Source organism: Bombyx mori, chromosome 16 (assembly GCF_030269925.1).
Source record: "Bombyx mori chromosome 16, ASM3026992v2".
Lineage (NCBI taxonomy): Eukaryota > Metazoa > Arthropoda > Insecta > Lepidoptera > Bombycidae > Bombyx > Bombyx mori.
In genome coordinates, this window is record NC_085122.1 from 4,909,844 (window position 1) to 4,929,040 (window position 19,197).

Below are 19,197 nucleotides of genomic sequence, written 5' to 3' on the forward strand. Positions count from 1 at the left end.
TTGCCTACTGATTTCCTTTTTTTTTATTGCTTAGGTGGGTAGACGAGCTCACGGCACACCTGGTGTTAAATGGTTATCGGAGCCCACAGACATCTACGACGTAAATGCCGCTACCCATCTTGAGATATAAGTTCTAATGTCTCAGTATAGTTACAACGGCTGCCTCACCCTTCAAACCGAAATGTATTACTGCTTCACGGCAGAAATAGACAGGGCGGTGCTACCTACCCGTGCGGATTGACACGAGATCTTACTACCAGTCAATAATTTTATGCTACCTATGCCTTTTATCCTACCAGTAGCCTCGATGAGTTATTCTAGATTCTCCGGATGTGTAGACGAGCTCACGGGGCCCAGTCTGGAGGCTTTGCTAACACTAGCCCTACCAAGGGCAGTGCTTTGCTGAATCTGCCATCGGCTTAGATTCGCGACTCACTGAGAAAATCCGGCGAGAAACTCAGTGGGCAGTGTTTGTAAGTTAATTTACACGCCGCAATGGACGGTGATCGGTGCTTGGAATACCAAGTGGCTCTTGACAAGCTTTACTATTATGAACAGAATTTTATTTAATGTTTTTTTTTTAAATATCAATATCGAAAAATAGTAAACGTGCCCAAACTCGAATCATTTGGCAAACACTCACTTATTAAAATAGATTTTTATAGTATACCCAAAACCAAATATATATAGTTTTATAGAATACCTGTAGTAACAAAAAATACTTACACGAATTAAAAAAAAGGATTGTAATTGAATTTTTATATTACGAGATGTTGCAATCAAACAACACTAATGTCATAATAGCTCACCTTAGTAAATGACATTCAAGTCTCATTATTTATCATTACATGAACTTCATTCAAACTTACCTATAGCATGTGAATAACCCAATTCGTATTCACAATATATTCAATTATTTGTAATCAATTTTGTAAGACTTTAAATTTGAATAGGATTTAAACTATGGTTGATACTTTCAATCGTCTTAGTATTTAATAAACTAGACATTCGTATGTCACGAACTTTAAATATTATGTTTTTCTTCATACGAACGTGTTGGCGACATTATATGACTTTTATTAACAGTCAATATTTTAACCTACCATGTTTTACTAATTTCACAGATTAGTTTAATTGAATGATTGATTCAAGGCACCAATCCGAAAGTCTCTGAGACCTTACGACTAGGCTCTGCACGCAAACGTTTAGGACATTTTAAAACAACTGACACTAGTACAGTTAGTTACCTTGAGCTTATTCGCGAAGATCATCAGTAGCAAAACATTGAATTGATACTGTTATAATTAAAACTACTTTTACGATTTTTATACTTGTTTTATTTATTTATTGTTATCATATTAATTCCGTTTCCGCCGTTATTGCTTGACCAGATCGGAGAAAGCTATAGTGAATAACACCATGCTGAAACGACCAAATAGTTACCGTTACCTTTTTATTGGTAAGCTTTGCTTTAGGACACTGGGTTTGACCTGGGGTCAGCCATTGCAATTTTCGCTTACGGTTATCGTAAAGAATCTACTTTTCATCACATGTCACAGTTCGATTCAATATTCTTTCAATTTTGTATCGATTCAACAAGGCAACACAAGTTTCAACACGCGTTTTTTCTGCAGATCAGTCTAATCATGAGGCACCCATTTTCCATATTTTTTATTATACTCATTTGACGCAAATGAGTCAATATTGTTGGTATGGTAACGCTAAACCATGCCGCTAATTCCTGGGTAGTTTCGCTCGGATCGGCTTCCACCATCTCTTTCAATTCATTGTTTTTCACATGTGTGGGCGGTCTTCCACGTGGTTCGTTCTTCGAATCAAAATTTCCATCACGAAAGCGTTTAACCAAAATCGCACGGTGCGTTCATTAACAGTTCCCTCTCCAAACGCAACGTTGATATTGAGAGCTGTTTCTGCAGTGTTAGTTCCGCGTCGGAACTCGTATTAAAAAATCACTCGAATTTTCGAAGTATCCACCTTTCTTGTCTAAGCTGAATAAAAAAAAAAACAACTAAAAGTCGATAATCGAATGTTGCGCATTTTTTAAAAGAAGAACCTTACAGGTATCATTTGAAAAAAGTTTCACTCAAAAATCTTAAACCATGAAGGTTCTATGTCAATTCAAAGTCCTCTATTACAAAGGACAATTTTATTCTTTAACCCCTATTATATTGTTATATCGTTTTTTTTTCTGTGTCGAATATAGGAAAACGGACTGACGTCGCCCTTTGGATTAAGTAGATACTCGGAGTTTATAAGACATCGTTAATACCGCGAACCAACCTGGGAAACTCCCAATTGCATTGCATAACCATTGTACGATTCAAACATTTCATTTAATCACTTGTAACTAATTTTACTACCGAAAAGCTTCGTCCAGACACTCAGAGCTTGCTCTTTACCAAAATGTACGTCGGAATACAATTTTGGAGACCGATAAAACCAGTTGCATTTGCGATTCGCAGAAATCCTAAAGAAATTCATCACTTGATTTATACATTCTCTCGAATATTTCATCTGTTTCCAGACAACTACGAAGGTTCTTAGTAACAGAATTTCAACTCTATAGTGATAATAGTCTCGGTAACCTAAAAAAATACTTTAGAGAATCAAGTTTACGTAACGAAGCGATCTTGCTCTGAGCAAGTTTCAATAAACATTATTAGTCTGAACGTTTTGTGAGTGGAAATGATTATTTAAATTCAATAAAACGACATACGAGTATATTTGCTAAGTTGGTTTCCAGCGAGGCGCTTACGAAAAGAAGTGTTTTTAAAATATATCGAATGTAATCTTTTTTTTGCTTGGACAGCTTTTAAACTGATAAAATCAATTAATACGTTAATGTCGGATACATTGATAGAATGCTATCATCATTCTATGGATTGAAATTTTCGCAATATTTCTTAGTCCACTGGTGTACGTGCCTCTTGGCAGGTGCCTGTTTTCGTACGCAATTATTGGGTAATGTCGATAGGTCGTGGTTGAATTTAATCTATCCATAATTATGTTCTTTTTTGCATAGATTGCGAACGGGCTCTTTTTTCATGCATGAGGTTTCCGCGCTTAAGAGAGTCGAGGGATATGTGGGTTTTGACGGTCTGCAGACGTTGGGAGCGAACCGTGGGCCCAAGAATGTTTTAAAGTTATCCACCCCTCTTCTTTCCCCTCACACTCTCTCGCCCGACGTCCGATCTTCGTCCGGGGTCAGAAATTGGGCAGATTAGGGGAGTTTCCGAAGCGAACACTTTTTTATTGCCCTTGTAGGCAGTCGAGCATACGGCCCACTTAATGGTGAGAGGTCACCGTCGCCCATGGACGTTAGCAATACCAGGGGCAGAGCCAAGCCGCTGCCTACCGTTAAGTACTCTTCACAAGTCTCGTTTGATGAAGAACATGTCATAGCCCTCGGGAATCACCCTAGAAAGGAGCTCATTCCAAAGCCGAATGGTACTTGTCAAATACTGGGTACTCTACTCTAGTTGCGGGCGGTGCGATGGTAAAAGCAGTCGCCTGACCAACTAGACTCGCGGCACCACCCCGAGAATCACGGACCGATGGGTCTTCGAGGCGTTCGTCGATGACCCCTGACGCTGGTCTCGATACATCGCCGACCGGATTGCTCTTAGTCGTTGCGTCCGGCGATAGCGGCAACGGGTATCGCAGCCGTCCTCGTGACGTCCCAACTTCCCGGTGCAAGCGTGATATAGTGATGGTAGTGGCGATTTCCTCAGGGGTCAGGGGAACTGCTTTCTCACAGGGGCCGGAGCTGAATGAACGTCCTCCTCCAGTCCCCGGCTCGGTGGCGGCGGCACAGCACTGTGAGGGAATAAGAGCTCTCTCTCTCCCGTTCCGCTGCCTCCGATGGTGGACTTGCAGAAGTTAAGCGTCGCCTGCAACGACTCGTCGCTGCCGAACATCGTAGGCACGACAAATCTTCGCGACGATGACACGGCGTAAGTCGAAATAGTCGTGGTACCCACCCGTGCGGGTTTCCAATACCCACTGCTCCTGATTACGAAAATTTTTAATTAAACTATTATACTTTTTGGGGTAATCTCGCGTTTTTATTATTTAAGACGTTTCGCATACTGCACAGTTTATTCGTCAACTTTTGAATATTGCGCTATCTGTTGACATTGTAGTTGTGTAATATAAACTAATTTAAAAAAAAAAAAACGAATATAATTGTTTTAATTATGTTTTCCCCTCCACGGTGTTTCCCGAGCGCTATGACATGTCCTTCTTCAAACGAGGCTTGTGGAGAGTATTAAGCGGTAGGCAGCGGCTTGGCTCTGCCCCTGGCATTGCTGAAGTCCATGGGCGACGGTAACCACTCACCATCAGGTGGGCCGCATGCTCGTCTGCCTACAAGGGCAATAAAAAAATAAAGTCTAAGATTCACGAGAACTCAAGAAAATACTATTTTCAAACTTATAATTTTTGTGGATATTATTTTATTTATACGATGTTGTTCTTTCAATCCGGATATGTTACATGAATACGTCTGAAGTACATGTTTCATTAGAAAAAATTGCCATTTCAACAAAAGGTACCTATACTTATTCGCAACGTTTGATACGAACGTACTGTTAGTTACACTATTTATAACTCAAGAACGGCTGAACTGATTTGGCTGAAAATTGGTGAGGAGGTAGCTTAGAGCCAGGAGAAGGACATAGGACTTTTTATCACGTTCCCGTGGGACGTGTCATAAAACGTGGTATAACAAAACGCAACTGATATGGAATAACAAAACGCAACTGACAGCTAAACGTAATATATTCTATGGTTAATTATAGTAGAATTTTGAAGTTGACCGGTTGATGTGTTTGAAATAAACCGTGTGGCGGAACAAAGTTCGCCGGGTCCACTAGTTTTTTATAAACAAGTAAGATATTTTTTACTCATTCATTACTCGTATAGTAGCGTACCTGGTTTTGTTTATTTTGATTCTATAAACAAAAACATGTTTTCGAATCATAGTGGATAATTCGCGCTACATCAGATTATCTGTTTTATGTTATCTGTGCGACCGGTTTGAAAAAACTACAAACCTGATTAGAACCAAACGAATAACTGAACGGGTTATATAATCTTTGTTATTTAATTACAATTACTCGTTTTTGTTTAATTTTTTTGAACATAGGCATATTGGCAATTTTATGTGATAAAATACAAAAGAAAAAAGGAAAAAATATAGATTTAGTAGTGCCCTTGTACTCTTTATCCTTATTGTCGTGTTTCTTCTAACAGCTGTGTGTACAAAATATATTAAACAAATAAATAAAATGAAATAGATTTTTTTTATTTTTTCTTATTGCCTATATGGGTGGAGGAGCTCACAGCCCACCTGGTGTTAAATGGTTACTGTAGCCTATAGACATCCACAACGTAAATGCGCCACCTTGAGATATAAGTTCTAAGGTCTCACGTATAGTTACAACAGCTGCCTCATCCTTCATACCGAAACCCATTACTGCTTTACGGCAGAAATAGGCAAGGCGGTGGTACCTACCCGTGCGAACTCACAAGAGGTCCTATCACCAGTAAAAACTACTAATTTGTAGGGAACAACACCTTATTCCGACATCTTGTTATCTTTAACGGTAGGCAGCGGCTTGGCTCTGCCCCTGGCATTGCTGACGTCCATGAGTGACAGTAACCACTCACCATCAGGTATGATCGTCTGCCTACAAAGGCAATAAAAAAATTTACATACTGATTTTGTATGCTTATGCTACCCACAAACCTTCCTTAATTTCGCAAATCAAAGACCCTGGAAATATCGTCGATAGCTTTTCGTATATAACTTAAACTGTGGAATCAAAACCGGAACGTGAAAATTTTTAAGGTGTTTTACGATTTGTTACAGACATTGGTCTAACACAATACAAAACCGTTGCCGTGAAATGTCTCATAGAATTTCGTAAGCTGCTATATTACGTATAGTATGTATGTAGCTACGTAACTATCTGGTTTTTTTCCATACCTAGCTGAGAGCCTTGAGGGGCTCTGAACCTTAACTAGTAGATGAGCTCACGGGGCTCAAGCGAACCCTAGCAAGACCCGTGCTTCGCAGAATCTACCACCGGATCGGAAACTGAGAAGATCCGGCGAGAAGCTCAGTGGGCTGTGTTTGAGGGTTAATTTACTCGTCGAGCCCTTCGTCGCAAGCGACGGGTTCGACGAGAACGATGACCGGTAACTATCTGGGGAAGCCGTTCGGAGGAGATCCGCGAGATGTACCAGGTCACCTTGAATAGCTTAACGTGGATATGTCGCTTTAATAGCTCCAATAATACTGGTTGTTAATACGTTGTAGGTGCTCGTATGTGTTGCTGCTTCGTTAACGATCGACAGTTGATGATAATTAAATTTGCACTTGACCTTTAGTGTTAAGTAAAATAGCGACATATCACATCGACGTATTTTTAGTTCTAATTTACATGTATTTTGTTTCGTTACCGTTTTTAGCTTGTTCACACTGGCGACACTAGATTTGTTTAAAAAAAGGATGGATGTCAATGTAAGCTATCAGTCGTTATTACGATATTTTTTTTCTAGCCTAAGCTGATGGCCTTGAGAGGCTAGTTCAGCATAACCTTAACTAGTAGGTGAGCTCACGGGGCTCAAACCGGAGTGATGCTAACATTGACCCTATCAAGAGCAGTGCTTCGCAGAATCTACCACCGGAACGGAAACGCGAAACACTGAGAAGATCCGGCGAGAAACTCAGTGGGCTAAAGGCTCATTATTATTTTGATTTCAGAATATGTACGAAGGGCAGACATTATTATACTTAGTATGGCCATACTGTTACAATTAAAAAGTAAAAATAAATCTATTGCAAATAACATTTATTACTTTTACAGATTGTTAGTTTAATACATAAATATAAAACAATTTAAAGTATAGAAGAAAGCTTATTCGATGCGGTCTCCATTGGTTGCAATACAGTCCTTTAAACGTTGAGGCCAGTTATCAATAGAAGCACGCACTCTTTCCATGAGAAAAATTTTCACTGCCAATCGTACGGATTGTTTTAGGGACTCCAAATTATTATGGCGTGTAGAGCAAGCCGTACTCTCTAAAACTGACCATAAATCATAATCCAGCTAATTAAGATCGGGACTAGACGACGGCCAGTCTTCAGCTCTGATGAAGTCCGAAACGTTCGTTTCTAACCAAGACTGCGCAGACCGAGCTTTATGACCTGGTGCCGAGTCTTGCTGGAAGGACCATTCTTGATTATTGAACATGGTGCTGTTAAGGGGCTTCACTACCTTCTCAAGAATGGCATCTTGATACACTTGTGCCAATGTTTTGATACCTTTTTCACAAAAGTATGGCTCAGTCACTCCTTCATAGCTAATACCCCACCAAACCATCACTGAAGTCGGATAGTGCCCACGTTGCACTCTGTCGACTAATTGGGAAGCTTTCTTAGAGCTTTGAGCATAAATACGGTCATTTTGTTTGTTAAAATGTTGCTCAATTGTAAAAAAATTCTCATCCGTAAACAAAATTTTTCTATGACCTCCCTTAGCGTACCGCTTCAGTAGTTGTTTCGATTTTACCACCCTATTCTCTTTTAAATTATCAATTAAGAAATGACCAGTACGTCTCTTATAGGCTGCAAGTCCTAAGTCATCTTTTAAAATACGCGACATGGTTCTAGGTGCTATCTTCATCTCCCGAGATAAAATCTTTTGCTTTCGGACAGGATTTCTTCGAATTCTTTCCCATACTGCTTTGACCACCTTTTTCGTACGAACAATACGTGGACGGCCAGATCTTTTTCTGTCACAAACAGAGGAGGTCTCATTGCACCTATTAATAGCCCGGTACACAAACATTTTACTAACACCAAGCGTATGGAGAGTTTTAAAAATTGCATTTGGCTCCATTCCTACCGACTTTGTGTAATGCGATCACAGCGGTTCGGTTCTCTTTATCACCCCATTCCATTTTAATATCGCAAAATATTGTACAATGTATTGGCGCCAAAATGAGAAAACCCAATGAGCAATCATATAAAAATGACAGATTCCAAATTCAAATGTAATATTTTGTTTATTTTTAATTGTAACAGTATTTATGGCCAGACTAAGTTCATACTCGTATATGTATAAGTAAGATTGAAATGCTGTTCGTTCGTTAATCGCATCAATTCAAGGAGCATTAACTATTTTTGCTCTTTAGATGTTCGCAATAGATTCTTATGGGGGAAAAATGGAATTGGACAACGCCTGCCGGGTCGTATTGTATTCCGTAAACGACAATGTAATTCGTTTCGTATAATTTAGCGTGTGCGGTAATAGCGCCGACATAAGTTTTAAATCACTTTGAATATTATCTATAATTATGTTTGTTGCGTAAAAATTTATTAGCATTCAAATATCTGTGCAAACACGTTAAACGATCACAGAAAAACTTAAGAACGTTACAACAAATTATGTGGGATGGCGTAGTGGAATAAAGCAATACTTCCTCAAGTGTTTTACAATTAATTTTATTTCTCGTCTTAACAACGGAACGTCTTACCTCTGACACTTTTTCTTGACAACTCACAGACAATGACATAGTAAATACATAGATTAAACTAAACTATTCTGACACGGGTCATTTTTATTTTAAAGAAAAACTGTTACATATGGACTAAGTAATGTGTATTGCAAGAATTTTCAATGATTCTTCAAATGTTTAGGATTGACTTCCACGGTCAAGGAATAACATCGTGTAATAAAAATCAAACCGGCAAAATTATAATTTGCGTAATTACTGCTGGTCTTGTGAGTCCATACGGGTAAGTACCATAATCCCGCCTATTTCTGCCGTGAAGCAGTAATGCGTTTCGGTTTGAAGGGCAGGGCAGCCGTTGTAACTATATTGAGACCTTAGAACTCATATCTGAAGGTGGATGGCGGCATTTACGTTGTAGATGTCTATGGGCTCCAGTAACCACTTAACACCAGGTGGGCTGTGAGCTCGTCCAACCATCTAAGCAATAAAGAAAAAAGAAAAAAAAAAAAGGTATCCAGTCCACTTCTATTTGGTCCTCGATCTTTATGAATGAACCCTAGTTCTGGGGTTTCTGTGAATTTTAAGATAACGTTGCATGAATATTTCGCACGCTTAATGAATTGTTACGCCACCCTTACGACTGACGGAGCGTCTTCAAGGTTTATGACCCCAGTTGGGTAAGTTGACGCGTCTTGGCTCTTTTGGGCGGCTGTCTCGTTTGGCGTTTTGATTGCGATGCGAGGTCGCTATTTTGCTAGCCCATTATTTACATTTTTTTAAAGGTACTGTCTGATTGTGATGAGTCATCGGACGCTCGCTCACCGACCTTAACGTAAGGTTGAAAATCGCAAAACACATTTCATAGTACGTTTGATGTGATATTAATTTCAGAGTATTTTTGTAATTAATCGAAAACTACAAATCAGTATCTGCATTGTAGCAGTATCCGCAGTTTGAAAATTACTAAATACCCAATTTTTTTTAAAATCCAATACTGCTATGTTCCCTCAGTTGACTATCCTATAAACAATAAACTGTGGTATCACGAAATCTAAACTAGCTAAAGAAATAAGGATCAATTCAGTTCATCAAGATAGTTTTGCAAGGTGATCCGCTGTTATCGTGACTTCGGAAACGGTTCCATGTTTATAAATGGAAGTTTCTAGAAGATTTTATTTCGCATATTTTACTGTGACCGTCGTCGTCCGTGACTACGAAAACCAAAAGTATTCGAAGCGTCGGAAATAATATTATAATAACAATAAAAAACGCAACATTAAACCGTAAAAGCAGTTTTTAGCCGACTTCAAAAAAGGAGGAGGTTCTCAATTCGACTGTAATTTTGAAGTGAAAACTTCTTTAGAATCGTTATGATTTCAAACCGGATGCAACGGAAAAAACGACAGCTAAGAGACACAAATACAAAAATGTGTAGGATGAAGCCAGCAAAGAATGAGACAGAAATATACATACTATTTAATACAGCGCCATCTGTGAGATTTTTTAATACTAACGTGTGTATGAAAGCTCTTGTAGTGAATTTTAATTTAGGATTATACGTGAAATTAAAATATCAATTCACAGAGGGCGCTACCTTACAATTATTTACTAATGACAAAATTTTACATATACCTAAGACTTTAAGGTTTAGATTTAGGATAATTTAATCAATAAAATAAAAATTTTTACATATACCTAAGACTTTAAGATTAAGATTTAGGATAATTGTATTTTAATTTTGGAAGGTTTCACTTCTACCACGTGTGAATTGCACACATGTAATTTTTTATTTTAATTTTATGTTTGTACTGTACCTCATAACTTGTGACTGGGTGAATCAATTTTGATGATTCTTGTGGCGGGTAGCCATCATACAACGCAAGATAATTGACAGATGTCTGAATCTCGCTTACGACATTTTCAAGATAAAGCGCATATATACAAGTTCCGAACAACAACATTCGGACCGTCGGTCTACCGAGCAATATCATCCGCTCGGTGGAAGATCTTCCCTTTGTCGTATACATCCCCAAACTTCTCTTCTTATTAGAAAGCTGACGCTTCCCGTGTGGTCCCATTTCAATTTAGTCCAGTTCTAATAATGGTATCCATGAGAAAACCATATAAGTCTTAAATTTGCATTAAGTACGTGCGCGACAAATAGATGAATACCTCAATAACTTAATATCACGCTAACCGATTTCGATGATTATTGTTTTTAGTGTATATTAATTTGTTTTGGAATATATATTTTTTCTATTTGAGGTCGGTTTTTGTTAAAGCATGTCTATTTACAATTATTTTATCTTAACACTAAAGCCTAAAGCTTCTAAAGCCGAATTGCCGTGTACGAATAAACATTAAGATGAATAGAGCTGATAAAATATGTCGGTCATTCACGTTTTTTTTCCTACTTATGCTGATAGCCTTGAGAGGCTGTTTCAGCTTTACCCTAGCGTTTGAAGGTGAGCTCACGGGGCTCAAACCGGAGAGTTGCTAACACTGACCCTAGCAAGAGCAGTGCTCCGCAGAATCTACCACGTAGTGTGAAGTTCTCGGTAAGAGCTTACTATAGAAATGATCCTATAAAGTAATATATAGACATAGTCACTTAACGGGTTTTTATACATGCAGATGAGTATTTTCTTACTGTTTTATATTTTTGTCGTAACATCGTTTAAAATCGTACTATCTATCGCCAGAGTTACATTAATCAAAGAAGATTTTCTAAAAAGTGTTAAATCGATATTAAATCCATAAATATTTGTAATTTTTGTAAAAATGCGTGATAATGCTTTAAAATCTGCACGCAACATAGCTAGGCGCTTAGGGAGAATAATCGAAAACTGCAGCGTTGGTTTGAAAAATTTCGGTCTGGGGATTTTTCAGTATAAAACGAATCACGACGAAGACCTGGCTTGGTCGATATCTTACTGTTTTCTATCACCTATATCACCTAGTCTCCAAAGAATACGAAAATAAAAATACTTTTGAACAATCATTTACACAGACAAACATCTCAAACATACTAGGTCAGAAACATTACCAAATCTGCCTTATGAAATCACGGATTACCAAAGCTAAGAATTAAATGATTACAAACCTATGGAACATGTAACATAACATTGAATGGACAATACCGATTTTCCTAATGAGCATGACAAGCGTTATGGAAATCTTTTTAAATTACATGCGCAATTTTGAAATAATGTTTAAATATTATAATAATGATTACACATTATTTTGATATGTTTTTAATCTCTCTTTGCGTAATATGTAACATAAACTCAAGATTCATGAATAGCTCCTATTAATTAATTGTGTAAGTATAAAATTTTGCAATGAATACTGCTTACCAGTGGTAAGTTAGCGGTAGGCAGCGGCTTGGCTCTGCCCCTGGCATTGCTGAAGTCTATGGGCGACGGTAACCACTCACCATCAGGTGGGCCGTGTGCTCGTGTACCAGTGGTAAGAAGTGCTGTTAGACTAGGAGAGATACCGCTGTTCTGCCTAAATGTAATGTAACTATACTTGAGACCTTAGAACTTATATCTCCAGGTGGGTGGTGCATTTACGTTGTAGATGTCTATGGGCTCCAGTAACCACTTAATTCCAGGTGGGCTGTGAGCTCGTCCACTCATCTAAGCAATAAAAAAAAAGAAAAAAAAAGATATCAGTTCTAAGGTCTCAGTATAGTTACAACGGCTGCCCCACCCTTCAAACGGAAACGCATTACTGCTTCACGGCAGAAATAGGCAGGGTGGTGGTACCCACCCGCGCGGACTCACAAGAGGTCCTACCACCAGTAATTACGCAAATTATAATTTTTTGGGTTTCATTTTTATTACACAATGTTTTTTCTTCACCGTGAAAGTCAATCGTGAACATTTGTTGAGTACGTATTTCATTAGAAAAATTGGTACCCGCATGAGATTCGAACATCGGTGCATCGCTCAACACGAATGCACCGGACATCTTATCCGTTAGACCACGACAACTTCAAAACAAGTAAGACAGTTGAAATGAAAATATAATCAAGAGTAAAACGGATGTCTAGAAATTTGATGAATGAGATTTTATACATTCTACCGTTGTTCCGTCATTGAAACTATATCATATAGAACAGAAAAGGGAGAATTGCGTTGCGAATTGAAAATACCCGTCAATTAAGTTAAAATCGATATGTGGCTTCACTTGTTTCGTCCTGTAAAATGGGAACGATTTAATGATTCTTTGAAGGTTATTGAAAAACGAATTTAACTATTAACTTTGTTTATTTTTTATTCATAAGTTGTGCGCTTTGTGAAAACGTTGGAAAATATGAACATTTATATACGTAGATTTATAAATTAAAGCCAAACTCATGATCATAGAAACAATAGGTAGACATACATATAATATATACATATGTATGTGGTATGATAAAAGTATTATTAGCTGAAGTGTAATAACCCACAGAGAAAAATAGGGCAGGACGTTTGTATGCAGCAAATAGAGACCGCTATTCTCTTAACACTGCGGCATTATGTCTTAAAGTGGGTAGTGAAATTCACGTTGTGATTTCAGTGAGGTTTGTGTATTGAACTGTGAACCATCCATCTACAATTGTGATAAAACTCTATCTAATGGCCCCGTCGGAGTAGTTGAAATGTGATCATAATGGAAGAAATAAGTTCAATAAGTCGAATAGATTTTTAATATATTTTTTGTTTTATCCGTCACAGCTCCGTATGTTTTAACCAAAATTCTTTGATTAGATCTGCACCCTTTTCTCCAATCATTATTGTCGGTGCATTAGTATTGCCTCTTAAAACATCTGGCATTATACTGGCATCGATAACCCTCAATTTTTGTACTTTCCTGACTTTCAACTCTGAGTTTACAACTGCCGAAGAATCACTATCTGGTCCCATTTTGACTGTGCTTGTTGGGTGATACAAAGAAATTGTCATTTCTCTCGAATAACAATCTAAAAATTCATTACTTTCGGTATTATACTTTTCACAAGCTTCAAGTTTCAACCAATCTAATTGTAGACCGCTTGCCTTAAAGGAATCTGTGGCTGCTAATTTAAAAACGTACTGTGTTATTCCTCTTAATAATGTTTTCATATCCTCGGGATCGTCGAAGTAATTTGCATAAATAAGGGGATACTCAAAAGGGTTCTTACTTTTAAGAATTATCTTTCCTTTGCTTTTAGGTTTTAATAACGTCGCTGCTATCAAAATTATAATATTGTCTTTGTTAAGTTCTCTGAATTGCTGAACAATGTTTTCCTTTAAGCCATGTTTTTCGAACATGTCCAACAAAAGATGTACATTTGGGGGAAACACGACGTGGTGAAACTGCATATCTGGACTAGTGGCTGTGGAATCTGTAGTGTTAACAAATGTAATTATCTTATGTGGACTTGTATCAGACAGCGTTCCTTGCTTAGAAGTAATATAGTTAATGTATTCTATTGCTATTATCGGCAGCGTTAGAGACATGCCATCTTCCGCAGGAGCTTTGAAAACAATTGGAATGTATATATGATCTTGTAAATTTTCGCCTACTGGCAAATCGGCTACAACGTCTATTCCTAAATTTTTTAAATCACTTTTCGGTCCAATCCCGGACAACATTAAAAGCTGCGGTGAATTTATAGACCCACCCGATACTATTAACTCCTTTTTTATGTTCACTGTTATATCTTTTCCATCTCTGTGTATTGAAATTCCACTAACGATATTAGTATTCTTTTCAAACAATATTTTAGTAGCGAGTGTATTTTTAATGACATGTAAATTTTTTCTATTTGTTATTGGGCTTAAAAAAGCCCGTGCGGTACTAATTCTAATGCCATTATGAATTGTAGTTTGCGCTCTTGTTACTCCCATTTGGTTAACACCGTTTACGTCGCTCAGATTTTTCACCCCTATTTCTGTGTAAGCTTTAATGAGTAGTTCTTCAAAAGGATTATTATTTTTATCTTTGGTAACATATAAATACCCTTCAGTACCATGATATTTGTCATCTCCAGATGAGTCAGTGATGAATTTTTCACTTTTTTTGAAATAGGGTAGAACTTTTTCATAGCTCCAACCGTAGTTGCCTGCTGCCGCCCATTCGTCGTAATCTAATTTATTACCTCTTACGTAATACATTCCATTGATAGTGCTGGAACCACCCAATGCCTTACCTCTGGGCCACGTACAACTATTAGATTTATAACCGCGACATGCATTTGGTTGTGGTACATTCGTATATGCCCAGTCTGCATCACTCCCAAAAGTGTTGAAGAAAACTTGCGGTATCTGCAAAACTTTAAAATATGTAGATGTCGTGTTTTATCATTATTAGTGTTTTGTTTATATGGCACAGCTGCTTCCTTGACTTTAAGATGCCCATAGTGGTGATGACCATTTTATCAAAGGAGCAGAAGGCTTGTGTCATCATTTGGTCTATGTTTATCATATATAAATCGGGCGTCGTAGTTTTTAGGTCGTTTTTAGTTTGTTAAATTTTTATCAACATAAATGGATAGGCCTCTTTAATCGATTAGAACGCATAATCGCTTCGCGGCAGAAATTAGCACAATTGCGAGAATTATCAGATGTTATCCGTATCGTTATTCGGTTACGGTCATTTATTTTCTCCAGGACCCTTTTACACTTTTAAAACAACTGGCCTAGTCATTTGTTTGCTGTGGCCACTTAAATGAATAGCACTTCATTGTTCTTGGTCCTATATTTCTACTAGAATGGCTTGTAAATCATAATTTACCTCTGTGTTCAACGTTGGATTCCCTCCAGCTTCAACCAACAGTACTTTCCATTTCGATACCTCGCTAAGACGGTTTGCGACTACAGCACCCGCGGATCCTGCTCCCACTACGATAAAATCATAGTATGGATCTGAAAATAATGTTTATATGATTCACGTATGTGTTCGAAAAGAAAGATAAAGAAAAAAAAAAACAAAGCGCATTTAATTCCACAATAAATTATGTTTTCAAATTATCACCCGTATCATATGTTAATATGAAAATTAATATCTAACAGATACGGCCAAAACTACTGCAGATCAAAGGCACCTCTAACTTACAATCCTTTATGGGGCGGGGCGTTAACGTTATATTATTAAATAAAAAAAATAAACAATTAGCTTTATAGAATAGAATTAGATTTATTAATTTTTATTCATTTGAGTTATTTAAAGTCGTAGAGTCTATATAATAACAGAATTTATAAATAGAATTTCTTTTATATGTAGAATTCGTTATAGAAATGTTGATGTTTGTTGTTACAAAACATATAAGCGATTAGTTTTTTTTTTTTAATGCTTATATGGGTGGACGAACTCACAGTCCACCTGGTGTTAAGTGGTTACTGGAGCCCATAGACATTCACAACGCAAATGCGCCACCCACCTTGAGATATAAGTTCTAAGATCTCAAGTATAGCTACAACGGCTGCCCCACCCTTCAAACCGAAACGCATTACTGCTTCACGGCAGAGTGGTGGTACTTACCCGCGCGGACTCACAAGAGTTCCTGCCACCAGTAGACGTAACGGCATCGATCGTGTAAAAGTGCCTTAATGTTGCTAACGAATCTAAATCCACTAGATGCCAGATAAACACGTCGGTGTCTACCGGTATGAATATTTTTCTCAAACTTGTTTGGATTAGAACGTTTACAGCAAAGCGTTGCGTTAAGATACAATATCAACGATCCACTTTCGGTGTTTTAAGGCCCCCTCAAGCACTGGTCACCGTCCTCTTAGATCTCGTCGATTACAACGAAGACTTTGACGAGTGACATAGACACAGCCCACTGAGTTTCTCGCCGAATTTTCTCAGTGGGTCGCGATTCCGATCCGGTGGTAGATTCTGCGAAGCACTGCTCTTGCTAGGGCTAGTGTTAGCTAATTCTCTCAGGCTGAGCCCGTGAGCTCACATACCCGTCCGGTCGTAGTTGGAATAATCTCATAGGCTACCAGCGAATGGGCAGAGGAAAAAAGAATATATCACATCTGCAAGATCATTCTGTAGGGTCCCGGTCCGGTTTGGGTATTGACGTAAAGCACGTAATATAAGCGGTTCCATTTCTAGAACCATCGTAACCTATTGAATTTTATTTTGATTGCTTCAAACATGCCGTTATCTACATCTAATCCACATAATCGACCCGTTATCTTGGCCCTTGTAATAGCGCCGAAATATCGAGAACTCACAAAAATAAAAAAATCGTACTAAGAATCCGTTATATAATAATATTTCTAATGAAGTTTATTTGGCATAATTAATAAGTACATGAATTTTTTTTTATTGCTTAGATGGATGGATGAGCTCACAGCCCAACTGATGTTAAGTGGTTACTGGAACCCATAGACATCTACAACGTAAATGCGCCACCCACCTCGAGATATAAGTTGTAAGGTCTCAGTATAGTTACAACGGCTACCCCACCCTTCGAACCGAAACGCATTACTGCTTCACGGCGGAAATAGGCGGGGTGGTGGTACCTACCCGTGTAGACTCCCAAGAGGTCCTACCACCAGTAATTACGCAAATTATAATTTTGCGGGTTTCATTTTTATTACACGATGTTATTCCTTCACCGTGGAAGTCAATCGTTAACATTTGTTGAGTACGTCTTTCATTAGAAAAATTGGTACCCGCCTGCGGGATTCGAACACCGGTGCATCGCTTCATGCGAATGCACCGGACGTCTTATCCTTTAGGCCACGACGACTTAAATTATATTCAAGTTGAATCAAATGAAAATAATTTTATCTCTCTAAGTTATCTATAATTCGGAACAGATTCAGGATGTACTGTTTAAAAAAGACAATTGCAGCATAATAAGCCTACCTTTGACAACTTCCTCGATAGCGTCTTCCGGCCACAGATGATCGCCGGCAATAGAGCACTGCGCCGCGAAGAAAGTGGCCAGGGCCTGCATGAATATCGGCCCTGTTGCATGATAACTGTTCACGATATTAGAAGTCAACGCCGGATCACACGTCCACATGGTCGACTAGAAATTTGCGAATGAGTAAATATGTGCGATAGACGATGACGCGCTGTGTCTTGGTACGTTAAACAAGTTCATGTTATTAGTAGTCAACATTTTTTTTTAGTGCTTCCACTATTGTTATCTTTGCTCTAAAATGTATCAACAGTATTGATCTAAGATAGAGAACCATGTGATTGATAAATCACGAAAAACGCCTTTCTCTGTAATTTATTAAGAGACAGCAAATATATTTTTTAACATTGTATAAATTAATTGAAGTATCTTTAACAGTAATTGTACGCGATCCGGTCTGTATGGCTGTTGCCGAGTCGTGTAATAATCCTCTGCTATCTGTTTTTGCGCTGGTTGAAGACAGCTGCTTCGAAGACCTTCGGCTATTCTCGGGAGTCGTAGTTTCTTCGGAGGCTCACTGGTAACTGGTAACCGGTCTTTATCAAGGCGCAAATAAACTACTTGAATAAAAAAATACAACTTTTTATTTTAACCATAAACATTAGTAACAGCCGTTAGCTGCGTCTATAATCCAAGCCTGTAATAATTAAGGCTAAGTATTGATAAATCTCTTCTTCAGTATTTCTATACGCACCGTATTTTGCAAGAATAGGGTTCCATCTTCGCGGAGTTCCATCTTAGCTTTAACTTCATCCCTGCTTGAGAAGCAGAGAGTCTACGCTCGTCCACTGAGCCTCGCCGCGAGGCCCGATCCGTGCCTCCTAAAGGGGGTACGACGACCCCGTTGATTGATTGAAGGTCCGTCAATGTCCATCCTATCCCCATTGATCGACCGACTGATCGGACATTCCAAATCACAGGCCCATTGCGATAAATCTCAACTTTGTACCGTAAGGAACTGAGACCCTAGAACTCATGCTTCAAGGAGGGTGGCGACAGTTGCCTTGTTGATGACTATGGGCTCCAGTAACCACTTAACAGCAGGTGGGTCGTGAGTTGATCAAACAAACTCACAATTCAAAATTTAAAAAAAGTCACTCTCGTTGGGATCTTGCGCCGTCTCTTGCCTGTAATTGTGTAAGCCGCTTGTAATTGCCATATTTAATTACTAGCTGTTTTGCCCGCAGCTTTGTTCTTGACGGCCGTGTACGCATTTAACGGACTCACTGAAAATACGAAAAAAAGATGTGTGGTGTCGTGGGACACCGGATAGGAACAAAGTTCCTTATTATAAAAATATTAATTTTAGGTTCTATTCGAGGTATAAAGAAAATAATTATTCGGGTATACACTTTTTAATATGATTTTTTTATTGATAAAAAAAAAATTACTTTACAAAGTTATCAACTTTAATTTATTCACAATGATTTCTAAAAAAATAAATATAATAACAATATACAAAGAAACAGCTATTTATATGAATAATAATAATAACCGTCATCACGTAGACTATACATTGGCACTGTATAGCCATCATACTAAGACTAAGCCATACTAAAACTATACATAAATAATAAAAATCTTACGCTACGGACGTTTTTCCCGGTTAGGGTACCCCTCCGCATCGTCCCATAAGGAACTTCGTTCCAAAATATAATATATATAATCTGTTATTATAATGTAACTAAATATTTTCCACTCAACTCTTTTTGATAAATAGGTGTGATAGTGATGGAAAT

The 19,197-nt window shown here is 38.1% G+C and overlaps 3 protein-coding genes across 3 annotated transcripts in view; 2 read left to right on the top strand and 1 right to left on the bottom strand.

The window, feature by feature from the left end:
* Positions 1 to 19,197, top strand: part of LOC101741968 (flotillin-2) — a 436,009-nt gene that overhangs the window by 303,923 nt on the left and 112,889 nt on the right. The gene's annotated exons all lie outside the window — the stretch shown is intronic.
* Positions 1 to 19,197, top strand: part of LOC101746922 (NADH dehydrogenase [ubiquinone] 1 alpha subcomplex subunit 7) — a 364,870-nt gene that overhangs the window by 127,162 nt on the left and 218,511 nt on the right. The window lies entirely within an intron of this gene.
* On the bottom strand, positions 12,800 to 18,027 carry LOC101741394 (glucose dehydrogenase [FAD, quinone]). Its single transcript, XM_004928861.5, has 3 exons — positions 17,401 to 18,027; positions 15,310 to 15,440; positions 12,800 to 14,840 (listed from the first exon to the last, which is right to left on the bottom strand). The coding sequence occupies exons 1-3, from the start codon at positions 17,558 to 17,560 to the stop codon at positions 13,263 to 13,265; spliced, it is 1,869 nt and encodes a 622-aa protein (XP_004928918.1). The 5' UTR covers positions 17,561 to 18,027; the 3' UTR covers positions 12,800 to 13,262.